The sequence below is a fragment of the Aphelocoma coerulescens genome, chromosome 3, assembly GCF_041296385.1.
Source record: "Aphelocoma coerulescens isolate FSJ_1873_10779 chromosome 3, UR_Acoe_1.0, whole genome shotgun sequence".
Taxonomy (NCBI): domain Eukaryota; kingdom Metazoa; phylum Chordata; class Aves; order Passeriformes; family Corvidae; genus Aphelocoma; species Aphelocoma coerulescens.
Window position 1 is genome coordinate 49,853,381 of NC_091016.1, and position 24,379 is coordinate 49,877,759.

General features: G+C 35.7%; 1 protein-coding gene across 1 annotated transcript in view; it reads right to left on the bottom strand.

Moving 5' to 3' along the window:
- Window positions 1–24,379, bottom strand: part of WDR27 (WD repeat domain 27) — a 53,029-nt gene that overhangs the window by 15,289 nt on the left and 13,361 nt on the right. The window contains exons 11-20 of the mRNA XM_069008383.1: window positions 23,649–23,725; window positions 22,033–22,111; window positions 21,436–21,507; window positions 20,181–20,284; window positions 18,970–19,059; window positions 15,983–16,104; window positions 15,273–15,406; window positions 11,253–11,350; window positions 10,832–10,953; window positions 6,794–6,891 (exon numbers count right to left, since the gene is read on the bottom strand). Of these exons, the coding sequence (XP_068864484.1) occupies window positions 6,794–6,891; window positions 10,832–10,953; window positions 11,253–11,350; window positions 15,273–15,406; window positions 15,983–16,104; window positions 18,970–19,059; window positions 20,181–20,284; window positions 21,436–21,507; window positions 22,033–22,111; window positions 23,649–23,725 (996 nt within the window). The remainder of the gene's footprint in view (window positions 1–6,793; window positions 6,892–10,831; window positions 10,954–11,252; window positions 11,351–15,272; window positions 15,407–15,982; window positions 16,105–18,969; window positions 19,060–20,180; window positions 20,285–21,435; window positions 21,508–22,032; window positions 22,112–23,648; window positions 23,726–24,379) is intronic.

Here is a 24,379-nt window from a genome sequence, read left to right on the forward strand (position 1 = left end):
TAGGACAGTGCCCTTTTCCTTGTGCTAGTACAGCCACAGTAATACCCAGCATCCTGGATACTATTTTCTTAATTGTTTTCTTGTTCAACTTTTCCATTATATCAGGATATATGTTCCATTACAAGTTTAACTACTTCCCCAACCCCTCAAAATCCTGCTCTAAAAACATGTTTAAAAAAACCAAACTGATTCCAATTAAACTTTCCACAGAATTAAGTAGAAATTTTGTTATGCAGTCTATTAACTCCAGATACCCACAGGTATCACAGCAATGGAAAAAAAAGTGGGCAAAAAATGCTATAATTAATAGTAGATACTATGTGTGTGATTGTAGCTTATTATTTTGTCTTCTTTCAGGCTTTGTTTTTTTTATTATATTTTTTTTTTTAAGTAGCAACAGGTGGTGATCCAAATTATTTTGGATATTGCAGGCTTTACATGGCCAGCTGGCATGCTCTCCAGCCTCCTAAGAATGCTTTTTGGGGGTTACCATGACAAACATCTGGTAATTGCATGGGACAGAAAACAGCCTATGTTCTCTATTGTACATCTTTTAGTCTACATTCCAAAATATGTATCTTTTTATGTTGGAAAAAAACTTGAAGAATATTAGAAAAAAGTGTTCCATGTTTTCTGCCTTTGGAAGAGAAAGATACTGGAATGTGTGTCTTTATAAATAAGACAATATTCTCACAAAGGAGTCTATTTCATTCTACTTGATGCATTAAAAAAAATTAACTGCAAACAAAAATTTTCTTTTTTTTTTTTTTAACCACTTTCATTTGTATTCTTTTACTTTGTGCCAGTGCTCTGATATTTGTTCAGAGACTCTTCAGTACCAGCAGATCTATTGAGGCTCTGCAAAATGCGAGTATAACTTGACAGTAGTAGTAGCTACCTTAGATGTACTGTACACATGGGTCTCATTTCATTGAAACACCAAACCCTTCACACAGGAGCTCAGCATGTTTTCACCATAGCATTCAGCAGGGACCACACCCCTGTGTTCCTCATCCTCTATACTTTCATGCATCTCCAGTCCCAAATTTGGAGGAACTCCAGCCAGTGTTTTATCCCTCAGAATCTGAATAACTAGACTCAAAAGCTCCAAGGGAAAAAAAAAATATGGCAAATCATGGGATCCTCATGTTCTGAAGAAACCAAGAAACAATCAAATTCTGAGTATGTGTATATTTGTATTTTGCTTAGGATGATGTCAAGCAGCTAGCTCACAGTGGAGATGCAAACTGAAAAGTATCTCAAAATTCAAACTGCATGTCTGACCCTAAGGTCTCAAAGTGCAATTGTTGGAAAATGAATGAGATGAGTTCCTGTGGCTGCAGGAATTCTGCTAAAATATGTTGCCAGAGGAGCTTATGATCTAGCTGCACAGCATCATAACACTAGTTGGAGACTTTGCCTCAATGTCTAATACTATCTTCATACAATTGGAAAATTCTTTCAGAGACTGAAAGAAGGTGAAACTGATTTTCTCTGGGATCATACATCAAAGCATTATCATGCAGCTGAGTATTTTGCTGAAGCAATTCATTATGTGCAAGTAGCTCAGTATTCCTCAAGTCTTCACTGTGGTCTGACAAGCGCCCAGGGCATTTTTTGTTTTTTCAGAAGGAGATGAAAAATGGCTATTTCAGCAGCAAACAGTGTAGTTCAACAGCTGAACTTCCATTTCTCAGCTGATCAGAGTGTGAGTCAGAGGCAGGCAGCTATTGCCACCATAGATGTTAGTGTGCTTGGTGTTGGGAGCTCCTCCTAACACCTTGTCCCTGCTATTCTTATTGCCTGCAACAGTAATCTAGCACCTACCACATCTACCTCTTCACACTACCACAGTAGCATCCCAGATTTCCAAATTGGGCTGTACTAACTCTTCCCCACTCTCCTCATCTCTGGGTAGATAATAAGCACAGCACATCTGACAGCATAGCACAACTCTCCCTTTCCTGCCTTCTAAATTAATTTTCAATTTCAGCTGTTACTGTACATCTTGCTCTCTTAGTCAATATTACATCAGCTCCCCCAGCTTCCCATACCCTCCCATTTCTGTGGCAAGTTAAGAACAAATGCTATTTTCATAGAATCACAAAGTGACATGGTAGTTGAGATTGTTAGGCAGCTCTGGAGGCCATCTTATCCAAACTCTCTGCTTACATGGAGCCAGTGTGGCTTCACCAGTGCTAAACAGAGGGGAGGTATCACCTCCCACAACCTGCTGGCAACTCTCTTCCTGATACAGCCCAGGACATCATAAGCCTTCTTTGCCTCAAGGGCACATTTCTGGCTCATGTTCTTCTTGGTGTCCTTTTCTGCAAAGCTATTTTCCATCTAGTTGCCTCCCTCAGCATATATTGGTGCCTGGGGGTTGCATTTGGTGCCAAGTGGACTTGCACTCCTCCTTGCTGAAGGCTTCTGTTGGCTCGTTTCTACAGACTTCTACAGCCTGGAGCAAGGAGCAGAGCAGGGTCAGGGCAATTAAGGCCCAGTGGCACAGAGAGCATCCTCACAGCGCAGCTCATAAATTGAGTAAAGGTACGTCTGAAAATCTGAGGTCAAGCCAGGCCACAATTACTGACACAAAGAAGGATGAAACTTTATTGTATTATGGGTTTAGCCATAATTTACTGATGAGAAAGGAAGGTCCACATCAGTGCCTAAAAGTGCTACAGGAGGTCTGAAATCCGCCTTGGAGAAGAAAAGTTACACTACTTCACATGCTAAAACCTCTCTTTAGGAAATGGACTCCTTGGAACTAACCATCCTAGGGAAGCTGCAGAAAGCAGGACACACGATATTTCTCATTAGCAGCCAGTCATGAAGATAGCTGTATTAATGTAACTTTGCTAGTGAATGTGAGCTGATGCTACTGTTTATTCAATATTCTAAATGCATTAAACAAAGAGAAGAGGGCAACATTATGAATTCATAGTGTCCTCCTAACAGAATGGATGAAATCTTTACTCTGGACATTTAAAGCACAGAATTATCTAATCTACAAGTGGGAGGAAGTGAGAAATTGAAAGGATCTAGACTGGTAAAGCAGAGTTTAAAACTGTCATATGAAGTTTAAGTGATATATGAACGTATTAAAGCAGCTGGTATTTAGTCTAGTCTGATTGCATTGTTATGAGTTTACTGTGTAAGGGAATGGAATGTTCATTAATTCCTAAGTTTCTACATTCTTTCTATGCATCGGTTTTACAGCACTGGGATGCCAAAGTACATCTCACTGCCCTACATGTTCATGAGCATAGCCACTAAACACAGGCAGGACTGGCAGACAAGGAGGCTTAGTGTATTGGAATTTTCTGATATATCTGGCTTTTGTAGTCTAAAGCAACTTGTGTTATTCCAATTCAGACTTTTCTGAGATACTAAATTTAAATGGTGGAGAGAACAGGTACAGGTGAGTATGAATCAATGCTAGATTCCTGACTTCAGAAAGAGTAGCAATGTCTCCAAAATGCATTCAATACACACAGCAGTATGAGAAAGAATGGTAAAGTTTCTTAGGTCTTACAGACGAATGAGAGTCTACTAGGTTTCATCACAAAGAACACTTAAACTCCTTCAAAATGTAAGAATGCATTAACTTTTTCTACCTCCTGATCATTAAATGTTTTTCTGAGTCTTTTTTGGGAATCCTGAAGCTGGTAACAAGAATGTTCTTCTCATTCAGATTTCCACAGCCTAACCCCTGTGTTCACTGCTTTCACCTTGGACACAAGAGAAAGCAATTTTACTTGTTCTCCAAGTAGTCATTCTTTTAGACAATGTAGACTTAAATTGTTCTTCAAAATGTCTTGGAAGCTGGTCAAAAGTCATTATCTTACTCTAAAGCATGTATTCATAAGGTCTCATAGTTCATTATCCTAATCTGGAAGAAGAGTAAGCATAGTTTTCTTCTTCCAAGAAAAACTATTTTCCTTGCTTCTTTATTCCTAAGTCTGTTTTGTAGATAGTCTAGAGCTTTTCTTAGTTTTAGTTATAAATGAGGAGAATGCAGGAGAAGTATAAAAATATTCAAAATCTTCAGATGAAACTTTACAAATCCATGCATTTCAAAGCAAATGAAGCAGGAATCTGAGTAAATCCAAAAGCCACTAGCAGTGTCCAAGATTCCCTCATTTATTGGCAAGATGACCTGGCTGTGTGAGGTTGGCTGACAACATCAGAAAGTTAAAGTGTCTTTTCTTGTACCACCTTCAGAGGAATCCATGAGACTTTCTGGCACTCTCTGAAGAAATCCTGGAATGCCTCCCGATCATCAATAGTGAAAGAGACAGAGAAACTCACAGCTTTATCCAGAAAAGATGATGAAAATTGAAGTTGCAAAATACTTTAACTGAATTCAAGAACATAAGAAAAGTTAAATGAATTTTCACTGGGGAAAAAAAATGTAGTTTGATAACACAGGTTGGATAGCAAAATTCTTATAGAACTCAGAGCAAAAATATCAATATATTCAAAACTTATAAACCTGTAGGCCAGGTTAACCTGTTTGAAGATTTAATCTAAGCAGATCAAAAAAGAACCTGAGAAAAGAATCCTGCTATGATTCTTCAGTCAATTGTGAGAAAAGAAATGCATGTCATAAGAAAAGGAACCATCATCAAAGAAACTGAATAAAAAACCCCCTAAGGGTCCTAAGGAAATTGTGCAGAGTTATTCTGTAAATTATTTCCCATGCTTTCAACAGCAGATTTGAAGAGCACAGTGCTGGAGGGATTTTTTTCCCCTTATTTAATCAAAATTTTGTACTTTAAGTATTTTTAAATAAAGTAACAATGGATAGATTCTCAAGGGCAACAAATAGATTAAAGAAAAGCAAAACAATTTTCACTGTGGATGTCTAGGGAATATATTTAGAACAGAATCAACAAACGGTAAAGTGGAGATCTTGCAGTTAGTGTTACTATCCACAACACTGCAAAGAGTATAAATGAGAAGGCAGACTTACCTTTGCTATATTTCAAGAACACTGGACAAAGATTTCACTAAACAAACCCTATTCTGGCAAACCCAAAGCAGAAACAAGGAGAGATCAATCCAGAGGGATTGGAAACAGTTGCTCATGCACCAACTTTGCAAATTAACAGCTTTAAGGGATTAAAAGTACTGGCCCACCATAAGATTGTTTAGGAACTAATCTCTCCTGTAAGTACTCAACAGTGCAAGGGATGGACTGGATTTGATTGGACAAGACCTATGAACAAAAAAAATAAGCAAATGTGTACAGTCTGTGTAACTATAGTAGACTTAACACTTCAGCAGAGACTTGTTCCAAGTTCAAGCAGAGCTTTCCAAACCTAGACATTTTAAATTTATTTATGTGAAAAACACCTGGTGAACACATAGGAAAAATTGAACAGTTTTACTCCTCTTGAGAACTCAAGAACAGATTTTAAAATATAGAAGACTTGGTCTCTGGACTGAGCAATGGCAGAAAATTTCATTTTAAAAAATTTGGTTTGTTCTTCTTTTTTCCTTGAAAATTGCTAACAAGTGAACAACAATGATTTATTTTTTTCTATTTCTTCTCCACAAGAGTTAATACCATTGATAACTGTGTAATGTGCAACAAACACACACATATGCATAGTACCTCACAAGCGCCCTTAAAATATCTGTCATTAAGGACCTGAATTACTTTTTTGAAGCTTGGCTAATAGAACACAGTGGACACTAGTATACACTGACCTAGCCAAATTAAATATACAGCAAGAACATACATAAATTAGTCCCTTCTTCTCAAGACGTATTTATTTAATTGATTGCCCAGATTTTACTCTTTAACTATTTTAACATTCACCAACTTTACCTATGTTAGTATTTAGAAACAAAGAGACAGATAAGTGATCTGTGAAAAGCTTTCTACTTTTTCATTACTCTTCAGCAACACAGTTTGAGCAGCTTATTAGAAAAACATAAGAAGGTAACATATTCCAACCCCAGCAGTCTCCAATTTCATTACTTTCTGGCATTGAGGGAAGGTTATACAGCAATGATTTTGGGAAGAACATACATGCCCCCTATAGATTTAATGTATTCTTACCACAGAAAGATGGAAATAAGTGAAAGGCTCATTAAGCATTGCCCAAATAGAAAATTCAGTACTAGAAAAATTATATTACATCTTTCCATAGATATGTTTACATACACAGAAAGCGAATAGAAAATTATTCTTTAAAGCTTAAACATCATCCTGCCCAAACTGTTTTTATTTCAAACATAATTATTTTGGCCTGCACAACAGAGCTTGCCCCGGGTATTAATTCTCCTGATCAATGTTTCCTCCTTGATATTATTCCTTTGTCCCAAGGTTTTCCCAAGAATAACACTGAAAGGTGTTTAGAAACAGTGTAGCATTTAATTCTGAGTTTAGGGTAATGTATTAGGCAAATTTATAGCACTACATACATGGTTTATAAAAATGTTGTTGCAATTGGTTTATATTTTAAAAGATAAATCATAGATTTTACTTATTTTAGCAGTAATGGCATGCTGTTTAGGAAATACCATTAGCATTCAGTTCAGTACACTATTACATATGTACAATTAGATCTACAAAGGTGGGTGAACATGGGTGATAAATCTTAAATATTTAATGGCTTCCACATAACTAACTATAATTGAGGAATGAGCATATTTTGGTCTCTAAAAACTAGTAAACTTCAATTAGTCTGTAGTTCAGATTCCACATCTAAATTTCTACTGATATATGAGAGCAAGCATGAGAATTCTGAATAAAGCATGGCTTTTTATTCATTCTTACCTCAGTGTCCTTAAATCCCACAGTTTGATGCCATCACCTGCAGCTGTGGTCATGAAAAGGTTGTAAGCTTCAGGTTGCTGAGTGCTGAAGGACGATCCCTGTAAAACAGTAAATCAGTTTCAAGTAACAATTCTCATGGCATTAATTATTTATAGAATCATAGAATATCTCGAGATGTAAGATATCCATAGGGATCATCGAGTCCAGCTCCCTGCTCCTTGCAGAATTATGCCATATGATTAAGAGCATCATTCAGATACTCCTTGAGCTCTGACAAGCTTGGTGCTGGGACTACTTCCCTGGGGAATCTGGTCCAGTGACCAACCACCTTGTCAGGGGAGACTTTAGTCCATCTAAGAAATAAACAGTAAATATTTGCTAGGTTATGTGAAAAAAAGCTCGTCTGCCACACACAAAGGAGCGAAGAGGAAAGCTGGTATGCAGAAGAAGTCCCATAACCCAGTCAGGGAAACTGAGCATGGCCTCAACTCGTCTCAGTGCTGTCCCAGGACAGCCATGAGCCCTTTGGTCCAGGGGTGACACACCTGGATGGTCAGTGAGACAGGCTATCTGGGTTATCTCACAGACAGATGAGGAATACTAAATACCAGGGCATGGATCCATCATGTGAAGCAGAGGAAGATCTTTTTGTGATTGCACAAGACATTACAAGATGTTCAGGGAAGAAAATAAGGGCAGTGAAAGGGAGGGAGCAAAGATTAGTTCAATGATGAATTATAACACATGTTTAGCCCCGGGCTAAGTGTACAATTTCCATTGACTCCAGTAGCAATTGCATTCATTCATAACAAGACTAATTTTGGCTTCATAGCTTTAAATAATTAAATCCAGTTTAAAACCTCTGATTTTTTAACATCCACATTGGCCTTTTTGCTGGCTACAAATTTCTTTCTCCAGGAAACCAAACTGAAACAGTTAAAACATTTTCTTTCCTTACCATTCACTTTCTTGATTTGGCTGAATACATCACAGAAACCTCAAGGTAATTTCCTGCAATCAGTATTTGACTGCCAGGAATCTTCTATTCATTATGAAAGCTGGTGCATAGCTTGCTCTAAGAGATGAATTAAAATGCACTGTGCAACAGATTTCCCAGCAAAGTCTACACATTCTCACATTAGCTATGTATAACTATAAAAAAAAAAAAAAAAAGAGTAATGCAAAAGACAAAGACAGTTGCAGTCCAAAGGGTAGTATTCATTAAAAGTTACAGAGCACCCTTTTTTGTGCTTTTGAAATGTTTGCTCACCATCCCTTGCTTCAGTCAGCACTGGTCATAGAGTCCAGAATAAAAGGTTATACAGACGCATACACATTTACTTTGTGCATTACTCCTTTACTATAGAATACACAGCATACACTAACTAATAAACTAAGGAAGAAGTGCAATCTATTTGTTCCTTCTCTGCCCTGAAATTTTGTCAGCAATATACTTTATTAATACATATACTTGTATTTCAAACTACATTTGCCACTGAATATTGATACAGAAGACAAGAAAATACATACTAGTTGGGATAATATGCAAGCTGAATTTTATTTATCACTTTGTGCTTTTTATAGTCCATCAATTTATGATAATCTATTATTTATGAGAATCTAATGCAAAAAGTAGCATAGTCCCACACACTCTTGAAAATATCCCTGCATTCTGATAGACAAATCCCTTCCCTCTGCCCCATGCACCTCTTCATCCACCACTGTAATCCCTTCTCAGCCTCTCTCTAGACTAACTACATTGCAGCCTTCACATAAAATTTGGCCTCAGGGAGGTCATGGTTGTATAGAATCCCTCTTTCTTTCACTAATTCCATACGAGCACCATTTATGTCATCCAAACAGTGCAGCTGGTTTATGCTAAAAGCTTTGATCAACAGACATATCAGAAAGAACTCCATATCTTCAGGTGATCTTATACTTTCACCAACATTGAAACTATGCTTAGGAAAAAGTTAACTGACTGAAAGTTTGGAGTTACCTATTACATTTTTCAGTCTTCACAGCAAGTAGACTTCCTAACTAATGAACCAATGAATTTTGGAACAAAAGCGTCTGAGCAGAAAACTGAAAACTTTGCTGTTTCTATGAAAATGAGTGTACTCCCTAACTGTGCCAGCAGAACATATACCATCCAAATATTTGTGGCTCATAATGACAGATTCCTGTTCAAAGAATATGTTTTGCAGCAGAAAAAAACATATTATTAACACTAAATCTCTGAATCTTTGTGGTCTGATCTCAAATTGCCACCTATTTCAGTATCTCAGATGTTCCTAAACTCTACAACAGGAACATGATTTTGATATTTCAATCAATTCATTTTACTGTGTCTCTTAAAAGTGCATATAAAAAGCAATGGACTGTTGTAATAAGCTTAATCAACACACTGCAGGCTGAGATGAATTTCATGCACTGGCAATTGCAAACAATCTCTAGAACAGATCAAAAGAACAATTTAAAATCAAAGTCATTACATGGCAAATTATATATATTTGCTTACAGCTGCTTCTGTCTAAAACCAAAAATAAGAGAATGTCATGCTGATAATCTAGGTTTGTAGGATATCCTATGTATTTAATAATTTGCTAACAGGTTTCTCCCACACTTAATTGGAACATACCCTCCCTATTGTCCCGCAAGACCTTAAAAAAATATTTTCTTTTTTATTCATTTAAAGGGTATATTTTATGATTATGCCCACTTACTACTGTCCAGGTAGAATCACAAAACAGTCTTGGAACATGAGAACTGATTTGCATGAATCTAAACTAGAAAATGCACTTCAAGAATGTATACATACTGCAATCACGAATGAGTATTCAGTGCACACAATGCGACTAGGAATAGTCCAAAGGAAAGCCTTCCTAAATTTTGGGGCGTAGGCACTGGATCTTGAGCATCAACTGTTTTACTCCACAGATTTGCTTCCATTGAATCATGTCTCATCACTAGGTAACCTCAGATTCCAAGGTGTTCTATACTTTCAACAGGACATACTTTGCACACAGCATTCTGCAAATTTTTATAAGTCTATAAAATATTTTAGCATATCATCTGAAAGAAAAAGCAGTTATATTTTCTCTAATAACTTTAAACTATCCAATGTAATAAAAATAGTCGATGTGTAATTTTCCTATTGACTTATCTAAAGTATTAATTTTATATAACTGAAAAAAGTAGAGAACCTTGATGTATAATTTTCCCCCAAAATGGTCAGTTTTCCTTGCTATACCACATACCTCCAGGTTTTTTTCCCAAGTGAATACTTGCCCACATCTTTAAAGTTTTTCTTGATTAAATAACCTGAAGGCACTAAGCTGACCCAGCAAAAAGAAAAGCCAGAACTTTAAGCCTATATGTGTTACAAACAGTACTGAAACAGTTAGCACAATTTTAAGTGTTTTACCAGATCACATCTATAAGGAAAACCCACAAAGAGATCTACAACAGTAATAATAAGGAACTGTTTTAAACCCACAGAAGTAAGGACTTTCCAACTGGGAATGAAGCAACACATTCAACCAGACCTAGCACAGCAGGCATTCCAGAACATATGGTACCATAAAAACTACAAACACTCAAATCAGTCTTCAAGGGAAAAAAAAGAGCAAGGATGAGGGGTCATCTATTCTATTGCAGCACTGAGAAATTTCTTTTTGGTTGCTATTTCCAAAGTTTCAGAAAAAAATCACACAGTGTCAGATTGAGCTTCAGAAGAGAACAATTACATAAGGAAAAATTCCTGCTGAACTACAGTATTAAAGTCTAGTGCAAGTAAGGCAAAGGGTAATAAACACTTCTCGAATAGCAAGATCATTCGGTCAGTCTCACTACTCCCTCCTTTACACTAGAGAACAAATGAAATCTGTATGACTCTATCACAGAGACTCATGTTCTTGCCCATCCTCCCCAATACATAAAAACTTATTGATTACTATCAATTCTATTTTTAGCCTCTGATTTCTTTGTTGATGGTGTTGTAGTGGTACTACAAATAAAATTCACTAAAGTATATACCTTATTTTGGCAGATCTGATGGACTGATCTAACATGAGCTTCCGGTATCACTGCTGCGCTGCAGCCTGCATTGAGGTCAAAAACTTCCAGTGCTCGGTTGCTGCCAGCTGTAAGTACAATATCTGTACAGTTCTCTGGGTTAAAGTTAAACTTATCTAAAGGAACAAAAATATATAGACAGATAAAAATACAGATAAATAAATATATATTAACTCTGTTGTAGTTAATCCTCTATGAGCAACACCAAAAATCTTACAGCACTAAAAATTTATATCTAAGGATGAAGTTCAGCATCAAAAAAAATTACAAGTGTTTTACTCTAATAGAAAAGGAGTAGTAAATAATCAAATGCTACTTACTTTAACTGATGTCCATGTCATTAAGCCCAAAGAACTGCAAAGAAAATAAATACAAAGGATACAAGAATAGAACTCATTTACTGCTGAAAGGCTGGTAATCTCTTTAGTTGATGTCATGGGAAATTTCTGTACCAATTTGCAAACACTCCTCTGTTTGTATCTGCAAACAATATCAAATGAATGCTAGTGTTAATGAAATAAGTTATGATTTGTAGTCACCAGTAAACTCCCATTGGAATCACAAAGCAAATCAAAATGCTTTCATTATGAAAAATTAAAGCCACAGATCTTTTGGCTTATTGCTGAACTCTATTAAAGAACTTGGTAACAAAACTCATTTGGATGAAAGCAAACATGATATTCATATAAAGAAGAATGATCTTCCATCAACATGAAACACTAAAATAATCCTGTGTGTATATTGAAAATATTGAAAAGAAGTCTGTAACGTACCTATATTCGAAAAAGCAGATATGCCACTGGTTTCAGTGTAGCATTTAATGTGCTGATGATAGCGCAATCAGGAAGAAAATGAAGAGAAAACAGTGAGGAAAGAGTAATTTCCACTTAGGGGAATAACGGGCTGATCACACACTACCAAAGAAATTTTGTTTCCCAACATACACAAAACCTTTTAAGGTCCTGTGGGTTACCTGTCAGCTCCACGCAGATATGGAAAACATGCCAAAACCTCTAAAATGGCTTCAGACTTTTTTATATTACACAAGACTGTGTTGCTATTCAATCTGATTAGAACTCTCTCTTTACTGAAATATATCCACATAGGCAACATGGATCTGTTCTTAAACAGAAAACATGACTCCATGGATATGGATATGGATATGGATATGGATATGGATATGGATATGGATATGGGCATGGATATGGATATGGATATGTGAGGCAAGAAGAGGGTGATTTTCAGAGAAGTCACCTAAGGAATAGAGAGTTAATAACAACTGTACTGGCTTTGGTTGGGGTGGAGCTAATTTTCTTCATAGTGCTTGTACGATGCTGTGTTTCAGACTTGTGATCAAAACCGTATTGATAACACACCAGGATTTTAGCCATTGCTGGACACTGTCTGCACAGTGTTAAAATAATTCCTGTGTAACAGCCAATATTATACTTGCTTTTTAGCACGTCTGTCTAATGAAAGTACAAAAGTCCATGCATGACATGCTTGTAGGAATCATTACTGTTTCTTTCCAACAATGCTAAAAGTTTGCAAAACTGAGATCATTTGACAAGAGCAATATGATTATCAGCCAGATCGGTTCAAAAGAAAAATGTTTAATGACTTGCTTTTTCCTTTAGTTGTCATTCTCAAACAATGGTCTGCTGATTTTTCAGATAGACATCAGAGCTACTTTAGCAGTGATGGCGCAGCAGACATATACAGTATTTTGCAATTTAATCCAAGAACCTTTTGTAGTTTCCACAAGTACTTTATTCAAATAAATGAAAAAATAAACTGCACTAGACTTCAAGAGTGTGTTAGTTTAAAACAGTCTAGTTTTCTTAATGGGCAGAGGAAGCGACAGGGGCAGCTTCTGAAAGATGAAACTACTCAAAGCTTATACTAAGTCTGGCACAGAGCCAATCACTGAAGGCTCTGACGATAGGCAGGGTTGCTGGCCCAATTAGAGAAGTTCGTAACGCCTCTGTGATGACATATTGAAGAAGGGAAAAAAATGCAGGTTTTTTTTCTTCCAAGGGGTGATGAGGTGGACACCTGGGCCCATCCTGGCAGGGTGGGGGCCACTACTGGCCTCACACCGTCCAAGGGCTGCCGCCTCGATCACAAGGCTTGAACTCTCTCTTCAAAGTTCTTTCCAACTTTCCCTTACAGTACTTGTTGGCTATCGGTCTCGTGCCAGTATTTAGCCTTAGTTTACCACCTGCTTTGGGCTGCATTCCCAAGCAACCCGACTCCAAGAAGCCCCAGGCCTGGCATGCCAGGACCGCCTGTGTGATGCCAGCAGGGACCACGTGACCAGTGACGAAAACATGGCAAACAATTCCCCGACACGGAGCACAGATGAGATCAACCTTTTCAGCGCTGCAAAGCTCTATAAGAACTTTTCAGTTGATAGACCTTGAGAACAATAATACCTATGGGCAACAATTTTCTTCCAAGTCAGAGAAAAAGAAAAAGTGAAGACACGTGAGGAGAACCAACATGGCAGCACTGAGGTCAGTGAAAAGAAGGAGAGGGAGGAGGTGCCCGGGGCATTGGAGCTGAAATTTTTTCTACAAGCCGTGGTGAAGACTATAATACAACAAACTCTTTCCCTGTAATTCATTAAGTGCATGGGGAGATTCCGAGATCCACTCGCAGCCCATGAGGAAAAGTGCTCATACTAGAGTACGTGGATGCTGAAAAGCTGTAATCTAGTGAAACTTGAACAGAGAGAGAAGACCCTTGCCTCCAGAGACAGAGAGCCCTTGCTTCCGAACTAGAACAGCTTCTCCTTAAAAGACTAAACCCCATGAACTAAACTGACCCATGCTATGCAGTTTTGGGAAGACTGCTACGCCCGTGGGAGGGACTCCCATTACAGCAGGTCGAGCGGGACAACTCTTCATGAAAATTAAGACCATGCTAAGAAATTCACAGAAAACTATCTCCTGTGGGAAGGATCCCACGGCACAGAAGAAGAAAGAAACTCCTTTCCCTAAGCATACTGAAGAAATATTTTTAGAAAGTGAGACTGAACAAAATCCCAGGCTTTGTCTCCTTGCATGGTTGGTGGGAAAGAGGGAGGGGCTGGGAAGAAAATAAGTGTTCTAAAGGTTTATTTTCATTCTCATTACCCTTTTTACTTTTAATTCTGTTAATAATAAATTCTCTTCTTTTTCAAAACTGTTTAAGTTTTGAACCTGCTTTGCCTTAGAGTGTTTTTTTCCCCTAATCCTTACCTCAACCCATGAACCCTTTGTTACAATTCTTGTGGGTGCTTGGTGCTTTTAGCCAGCATCAAACCCACAACAAAGAGCAAATGATTTATCTCTATTTTTGGGTAAACCTACCCAAGCTAACTTTAAATAAGCTGACTGAGATAATAGGTACAGTCTAATGAAGGCAGTATGAAGCTTCTTTTGGTCCAATTTACCCTGCTAAGAGAGGCTGATTGAAATAGCTAAGTTGCTCCCAAATGCAATAACAATTGTTTGAGTTAGCTGAAGTACCTTGTTTCTACACTGCAGACTGCTACACAGATAAATACCTCACAGGTCATGGCCCAGGTAGAATTTCACATAGAAAGCAAATCAACCAGGAGTAAACTGGGATTCATCAAATTAAGTTATGAGAAAACTGAGGAGGAAGGAAAACAACAGAAGAGGGAAAATAGAAGAGTACCCATTATTTTTAAAAAAGAGGAATTTTAGTATATTTAAGAATTTTTTTTTTTTTTGACACAGTGCATTTGCCACATGTCCTATACATGTTCAATTCAAAGTGCAAGTTATTTAAAATTCAGGCAGCCATTGTGGACACACTGAGCTGGACACTGTACATTCGTTCTTATCTCTTAGAAATTGAAGTTTATGTAGCAATTTGGGTTCCCTTTTTATTTTATGAATATCTCCATAAACTAAGAATTAATGAGTAAAACAGAAGGTATGTAATCAGATTATGGAAGAAAGCTATTACATAATTCTGTCTGACTATTTAGCATTTCAGTGAAGTTCCACATACCAGGGCCATGCCTCAATCCAGGAAAGCACTCCTATTCCTAAACATATTTAAGCTTGTACTTAGTATGTTTTTCTGTGCAGCAGCAAAACTACCAAGGACATAGACCAGTTTTTCCCATCTAAGGATGCAGCTCAATACTGTTTTAATATTATCAGCAGACAGGACATGCCATTCACAATATCAACTAAGACTTCAGTGTTGTAGCCCTAATTCTTTTTGTCCTTCCACTCAAAGATATTTTGCAAGTAGCTTTTACCATTTGTTCAGTTTCTTATCTTCTGTAATATTTTTTCCCCCTCAGCTCACCTCACTACTGACAATATCCCAGATCAAACTGTACAAGTACTTTCACCGGTCTGTTAATGAGAAATGAACTCACCGTTTTAGGTCATCCTTGGTTGTGTCTAGATGGAAACTTAATAGATGAAATTCAGCTCCACAACACAGCAATATAAATGTATCTAGAAAGTAAAACTGTGCAAAGCGTACATTCTTATGGAAGTTCTCTTTACCCTGAAAAATAAAGGAATCTATTAAGAATGGATTCAAACATAACAAATATATTTGGTCTGAGATTCCTGGTGTTAAAGCAGAGCCTCCCTCATGTAATGCTGATCATAGGCCAGGTACTATGTAGTGGCCCTTCCTATTTTTGACATCTATTACTCTCAAAATAAAGATTTCATTCTGCTTAAATTAGCTGGCAGTAAATTTAATTGTATCTGTAGTCAATTGAATCTGGTACAATCTATCTTCATACTTAGAACTTCTTTTTGAATTGGGGAGTAAACTAAAGCCAAGCAGAGCTGAGCCAATGAAAATAGAATGTATAATAAAATAGACAATAAAAACAAAATTTCCAGACATGCCCACTAGTTTTTTTATCAAGCTTGATTTTTTTCTTTTCCTAAATTATCATGAGGAAAACCTAATTTGAATTGGATGGAGATCACCCAGATCATTATATCAGCTGGAGTCACCATTCAGTAGTTCTAGAAATTGGTTGTTTCTACAGAGCTTTTAAAATGGAAGTAGATGAAAGTGCGAAACAGTGTTCTCTGTGTCCGAACAATGGAAGCTTCCAATTACCAGAATTAGGGCAGGCTCCTTATTGCAGACTGACCAGACCCTTAAAGTTCGGTCTTCTGATGCAGAAACTAACCACTTCTTGTCATGACTCCAGCCAACAGAGTTAACTGCACCATCATGACCTAATAAAAATATTAATGGAAATATCATAAAGCTCATTTCTTGCATTCATGAATTTCTCTGGAGTTAATTGTATTGTTTTAATACAAATATGTGCAATATTAAAATACATTCTAAGTACAGGTTTCAAATGGTTGGATTAAAACTGGTAACAGTAAACTAGCTATTGAAATGTTCTTCCACCAAAAAACACAGAAAAATGTCTCTCATTAATAAACAGACAAAGATAATTCCAACTTTAACTTTTCAAAGTTATTGGAAGAGCACTTTCAAGAAATATGCTTGAAATTAAGCAAAGATTCCATATTGAAAAAAGAATTTGAGTATTATATTATAATGAAATTTTATATTAAACATGATCTGGAAACCCCTTAAGACATTGCAAATAGTTGAAATACTTTATTTTATTTATTACCCTTTTATTACTGAGCGAGATATTTTTGTCAAAATAGAATGAGTATGCCACTTCAATGGCTTGTTAAAAACAAGATTGTAAACTTACAAAGAAAGAACTTTAAAAGCCAGAAACAATATTCAAAATCTAAAATATTAATGTGATCTAACATTATATTGAAACTGATCAAAAAGATCAAAAGATAACATGTCAATCAAATTTCACAAACTTTGATGCATGTTATTGCAATTTGTCAGATAAAGCCTGATAAATTTCATGTAGCCTTAAAACATTCAGAGTTCTTATGCTGCCCTCTTGTGCACATTTTATCTTTAGTCAACTGAAGTTTTATATAAAAAAAATAGTTTGCTTTAAATTACAGGAGGGCTATTAAATTTATCTCAGCAATTGAGATATTTCATGTGGTAGGCATATGTCTACAAAAACTCTTATAAATGAGATATTTTAATTCCCAGTTATCAAACAGCTGCAAAATTTTCACGAGAAAACTGCACAGGTACTGCACAAATACACATGTGAGTATTATTCTTGTTTTGTTCACAACACAAAGCTTTATTTAAAGGCTTCGATTTTCTAAAAACCAAAACACAAAACCAATCAAACAAACAAACCAAAAAAAAGAAAACCACAACAGAATATACAAAACAGTTTTCCAAAGTAGTAAGGAACCTGAGAAACTTTAGGAAAATCTGAGGTTTGGAAAATTGGGAGAGCCACACAAAAAGCTTAAGAATCTCTGCACTCCAGGCCCCTCAGTCCCAAAGCACACTGAAGGAGATGCCAGCTGGCTTGAAAGACCCCAGTAAGATTCAAAACAGGCAATACTCAGGGTTCCCCAGTCCTGGAGCAAATTGAGAATAGCAGCTGGTTTTGTGAAAAGACTTCTTCAAAAAGGCCATGCTGGCTGTAACTCTTTACAGCTGTTCAACATTACCTGCACTTCACTACAGGACGCAGACACCTGAAGAGCCACCACTGAAGAAGAATGCAGAACTACTTAAAACTGTAACTGAACCCTTCAGGGAACAAGACTGAATAAATTAGGCTTACAGAAAAACTGTTGTTATACCACTCCTCTGATGCTGCCTTATAAGACCATGACTTTTGATAAGCAGCAATATTCAGATGCTAATACTGCCTTGAAATTGAAATTTTTTAGCAGAATAGATACAATTTCCATTTCTTGAAAAAAAGAAAATTTTACATTGCCATTGATTGCAGCTCTGAGTAATAATAATGCATCATGGTTTTTCATGAAAACACATATACTATGACACGTCTAAAACACGAGTGTCAAAAGTAGAAGGTAAGCAGGTGACTACGTGCTAATCTGAACTGCACAGAAAAACAATGTGAATGAAACAAGCAGGCAACTAATGGTTTGTAGTTCCTACTCCCTTGCATTACTTTATCTGGCAGTTCAACATTTATGTTGCTTTTGAAAAGAACTACATGCACAGTAGAATGTGGTTTACATTGTTTTTCAGACTTGTGCATCATTTAAAAAAAGACACAAAGGATTAAAGGTATCAATCAAATAAATCAGTGAAAAACTTAAGAACTTGCTATTGTAGAAGAAAAAGACCCCACTACTCTGTCCACACGGCATATTTTCATCAATTTCCTCGCACAAGAAGGAGAATATCAGTACTGTTGCCTCCTTAATGTCAGAGCTTCTTCCACTAAATATAATGAAAATTACTCAAAAAGAAAAACTGTTTTCACAAATCAGTTGTCAGAGTTATTTACTTAGAAATAATTCCCTAAAATATCTCTAAGTAGTCCGGTTTTAATACTTGTTAGGGTCAGCTAGTAAAAACCATTCACTTTCCATTATGAGCTCTCACAGAAAATTCACTTAGCAGGACTGATTTAAAGTCATAACATTTAATGTTATTAAAAATTTAACAGATTGTTCCTATAGAAATTTAGACATAATCTGGTGCTTAAGACTCATTTAAAAGTCTACATGTTTACACATACATACACTTTTGTAGTTGTGGATTTCTTCACAGGAACAGTCTCTCTTTTTTTAGATGGTTATTCTTTAAAAGTCTGGAGTTGCAAAGCAAACAAATCTTTTGCCAAGTCATCACAACCAATTTTTGGTTAATAAACTATAAGAATATACTACTACAATATACACATGCCTTATTATTGCAATATATTGCCTTTATTGTTTTTCTCTAATATTGTAATATACATCATGATGAAGATTTCAATATATATCATTATAGATTGCTTCTTACCTCACAAAAATTGAGAAACGGGAACACCTGGTAGTCAGTTTAATTCTAGGACAAAATTAAGCAATCGGAAAAATAAATTTTACATCTTGAACCATCAGTACTCCCTCTCTCTTGTTCTCAGGGTGATGTGAGTGGAATCTGTGCCAATTTAGATCAAATTCAATCATATGCTATATCTTCAATAATATAACTCATAAATTTACCTGGAAAAGCATTATGCACATCAGTGAGATTGGAATTGAATATCAGCACAGTTTTGTCAGCCAGGCCACAAGCCAGCAGCTCTCCATCCCCTATAAAGAAGAGCATCTAATGATTTACATTTGAAAGCAAAAAGAAGCCAATATGCTGCTTCTTTAATCACAAAAAACACGTATGTCACTAAAACAAAACAAAAACCAGATATTCATATCATATATTTAACACAGATTTTGTATGAACATCACAAATTTAGTGTTGCAGAATTTGGTATGATTTTGCAGGCAATTCATTTCTTGTCCTGACATATTCTCTAAATAACAAAATTTTTTAACTCAAACAAAGAACCCTCTGAAATTATTGCTAAATTGTGATTATTTAAGCCTGTGTGTGCATGCATGGGTGTGAAAGAGACAAAGAGATAAAGAGAGAAAGATGTTTCTTCCTCGAACTGAAAGACGATTTCTACTTAAAATGTACTAGCAAAACAGAGAGATGGCTGGAATATATTTTAGCAAAGTTACTGATTGCATCTAATTGCTTTTATTTCCTGAGGGTGAAAGTTGTTCTTGTCCTCAAAATACAAAGATTTAATTTTTAAAATATTTTGAAAATATTTTGGCTTGCAGGGTGTACATTGACATAATTATATACCAGGTAGAATGCTTGACTGCTAATCTAGGAAGTGCTTTCTGCTTAATCATATTTACATAGGAACTGACTAAACCAATTGCAAGAGTCATTTATCCAAAGCAGTTAAGAAAAATGCCTCTCTTTGGATCACACAGAAAAATTTCCTTTTTAATTTATAAAAATTGAATTATATTCATGTAAGAAATAGGAGTATTCTGAGTATTTTGAAACAAAACTTCAGTTTTTAATACATCCTAATGACGCTAAGTAAATATGCCAGAAAATAAATTCCTTCGTGAAAGAACTCTTAATGTTCCAGTAGTAGTGGGAAAGTTAAAGAATAAACTCAAAAGGAAACAAGACATAAAAATAGAATAGAAATAGAATCCTTTTGCATATGTAGTAACAGCTTGCATGGTTTTGCAAGAAAAAAAATTATGACAAAACAGTATGTGATATTACCAGAAAGTTTTCTGTTAATTTATCCACAGTAAATCCTCAATTTTTAGAAACTATGCCACACAAATTTGGATTTGTTTCTGCACACTGACACAACTGCATTTTTTATAAAGCCTGTACTTACCAGAATATTGGATACAAAAAATTGGGGTTGGTTTACAAGTAAGAGATATCTCTTTCTCATATTTGATTGGAGGATAACTTTCCAATGGATATTCTTTATTTTTACTTCAAAGAAGGAGAAAGGAAAGAAACCAGTACATGTTCATTTCAGTTATGAAATAAATGTGCTTTAGGAACTATTCTAAACATCTTTATATAAATATTTGCTGGAAAAAATAGATCAAATCCAAGGTAAAAGCCAAATTAATTTTAAATTGTCATATTTAAACTATTCCTATCACTGAGAGTTGTAAATTCATGAGATCAAAAATTAACAGTCTTGCCAAAAAATTAAATTTCTTAAGTCACATAGCTAACAAAAGTATTTAAAGAATGTAAACTCTACCTTGTTTACAAAGACCTTGTGAAAAAATTCAATATTAACTAGAAAAAGCAATTTAACTAAAAAACCCACACAAAAAATACTAAGTAGCTTAACTGATATAAAACAGTGCTAAACCAAAGCTAAAATTGTCTGAAGTACTCATGTAAGGGTTCCTATGGGTGCAAGGTTTACAAAAACTTAGTCTTGAGCTATTAAGTGGGTTTCTTAACACTTTAACAACTCTTTTAAAAGAGAGAAATGATGGCATCAATCATTCTTTACTTTCATGTTTGTATTACATAAAGCAGATACTTTAATAATAGTAAAGAGAAAAAATGTGTGCAATATCCCCATTTAACATTCCACACAAATTAACATGAAAATGCCAGCTTTAGAAAACCATTTTTCTTTGTGACCAGTGATAAAGATTGCACTGGTCAACTTGCACTATTACACATACTCTGTTTAAATCCATTGGAGTAAGTTTGCATCAACTTAAAGTAACAATATTTTAGGGGTGAATGAGGGACACGATCTGAAATCACTTCTCCCTGTGCCACATCCAGTTATTTTTCTGACTAGAACTGCAGCTTAAGAACATGTTGGAACTCAGCTTCCAACCATATTTAGCACCTTTTCTTCCTACCAACAAAAATCTAGGAAAATAGATATGCATATTTTCTTTTATATGAAGCACTCCAATTTAATTCAAAGTCTGATAAACCAAATCACTTGCTGCAGTGATAAATTTTATATCAAATTTACAAAGCCTTTTAGTTCTGTTGACAACCCTTACTAAAAAGTTCCAATGAGAGAAGCAGAGACAAACCATATTTTCAATAGAACTTGTTTTAATTTGATCCTCCCCTAACAGAGTTGTTAGATTACCTACCATTTACAACTGGTCTTCCACTTTGATACCTCTTTTTTTTTCAGGTTAGTATTTGGAGAAAACATGGTCATTCTACGAGAGAGAAAACAGACTCTTATATGAAACAATACACATTGCATGGGAGAAACAGATTGTTTCAAACAAAAGCAATCCTACTTCTTTCTTACTATTTACGTCTATGGGTAATGTCAGTAGATAAGAGAATGTAGACTTTGATGACAATATAAATGTCTAATATTCTTATGCCTGAGTTTGCACCTTCATTTCTATGAGTCATTTGTTGAAAAGTGCATTCTGAAGGTCAGAATCCATAAAAATAAAGTTCCCAGACAATTCTTTCTGCAAGCTGAAGAAACAAGAGTCTACTCATATGAAAGAATCAAGACACCTAATATGGATTTCAAAAAGAAGTTGACCAATAACCAGAAGCTGTGAAAATTTTGGTTTACAATATTTTGTTTTAATTCTTTTCTTTGATAACATCATAACTGTTTTTCACAGGTGATTAATTTCAAAGTCATGAGACCACATAGTTATGTTATGTGAAAAAATATCACACACCACTAAAGCAGGGAAAATAGTAATATTTCTACTCACCGTGGTGCTGCTGTATATCCTGATGACTTAATTTTATTATGGAAAACCAATGGTTTATCTTTCATTGTGCCCTTCACTCCTGTAGCAAAATAATTTAATTTACATTAAAATGTTTTTTTAATATTATATTTTTACAGTTAAGGTAGACAGGCTTGCACAATATAAATACTTGATGCTACCTTATATTATAAAACACATTTACGACCAATCACTCTAAAATTATGATTAGTGAGAAAAGGAAAGAAATATGAACTGTTACATTGTATTACAACCTTCCTCCAATAATATGAATGAGGAGGAACCTCTTTAAACTTTGAAGTAGCAAGAATATTGTTCTGAATCACTTTTTCACCATTCATTCACAAATGCGTTTTCTAACTGCCTCTGCTTAGACTTTGTATGCACTAGCTATAATGTATTCACACCCTATATTTGGAATAAGGGAATAAGGAATGCATCTAAAGATCACTAACAAGCTGACTGGTGGGAACCTATAAGTATCTGTGTTCCTACACAGCTCAGGTCATAGGTAATGTCTGCATGCCCAGTGCTGTACTAGGAAACCCGGGGGGCACCTCTCAGCCCCAAACTGAATACAAGTATTTCATATCAGCAGAAACAAACTAAACAAATGGACATTGGAAGCATCTACAAATAAATGTTGTATCTTGTTGATATTCCCAGGGAAAAAACTCAGATGCATTGGGACACATTTACCTATGCTGAGAGTAGAAGTCCCTTCAAATGCCACTAACTCTCTTTTCTCTATGCAGCAATGAGGCACAAAAAGGTCCTTCCTGAGAAGCTCCCAGTACCACATGCCTTAAGGGACCAAAGGATTTCATTACAGCACTTTTCGATCTGATCATGAGATGTCAACAAAGGCAGCACAGTTGTGAGTGATAGGTGTCCAAGGCAGCCTGGAATTCTAGCTAAAATGCTGTAGATGTGTTCTGAAGATACCATAAACCCCTGGAGATATAACTTTTGACATTCTAGCGGGCACAATAAGTGCAATTGGTGATGATGAAAACATTTTTTTTTATATTTTTTGGACTTTTTTTTTTTTAACCAAAAAAAGCTACAAGCGCTTCAATGGCAATTGGAAGTCAGATCTTCTCTTTTTTTAGGAAGTAGAATATTGAGGCAAAAATTAACTTCCTAAACATCCAGAATTGGCAAAAGATTATTCAGAACAATAAAATCTATCAGAACCTCTCTTTGGTATATTTAATAACCAAAGTTAAGAAAGAAATGACAAATTATACACAAAAATTTACTACATGCTATGGAAAAAGAATGACTTATGAAAATGTGAATATTCTACACTCTAACACTTTTAAAATCCACAGAAAGTTCTCAGACAGTGGGTTTTGAAAGAAGAAAAATACTTATAACCATAATTTTTAACTACAATTACATGAATGATGTACATGTATGATATGAAATACTAATAGAAATGTAAAATTCTTCCTACTGAAGTAAAAATATAATGCAATATATATTTTAAAAAAAATTAACGCACAGATTGTATTAGGCACAAGACAGCTGGAAGTCAGTTACTGTTATTAAAAATATAAATTTATTAATTTATTTCAGGATTGGTTTATACTTACCAGGTGTTTTACTAGAAGGTTCTTTCATGGTTTTCTTTAAACCTTTACACAATGGAGAATTTGCCAATAAAGTACACCTAAGTTATAAAACCAAGCACAAAAAATTGACCAATGCAACGGACAAAAATGTCAGATTAGAAAAGGTGCCAGAACTCCTTTTTAGTTATTTGTCTGCATATATGTGTGTACATGTGCAGTAGCAATGAGATTTTAATGAAAACAAGTTAGGCATAGTGGATTAGTTATCAGCTCAGATACTCATCAGCACAGACAAGCCTTGGCCCTGACTCGATTCACAGACCATAGCTTTTATATGTTAGATCCCAGTTTTGTGCACATTAACTGATGATTTTATTACAAGCACTGAAATCTGCACTTCAGTGTATATTGAAGGGGTTTTGTCATCTTCAAGACGTCATCATTTTCTAATAAATCATTGATAGGGACATAAAGGACAAGAAAGTAATAACCAGCAGGGATTCACCATGGGGAAGTCATGCTTGATCAATTTGATAAACTTCTGTGATAAAATGAGTGGCTTGGTAGATGAGAGAAGAGCAGTAGATATTGTCTACTTTGACCTCAGTATGACTTTCCACACTGTCTCCCATGAGAACCTCACAGAGAAGCTGATGAACTATGGTCTGGATGAGCACACAGTGAGGTGGATTGGAAACCAGATGAAAAACCAGGCCCAGACTGTGATGATCAGTGGCTCAAAGTCTAGTTTG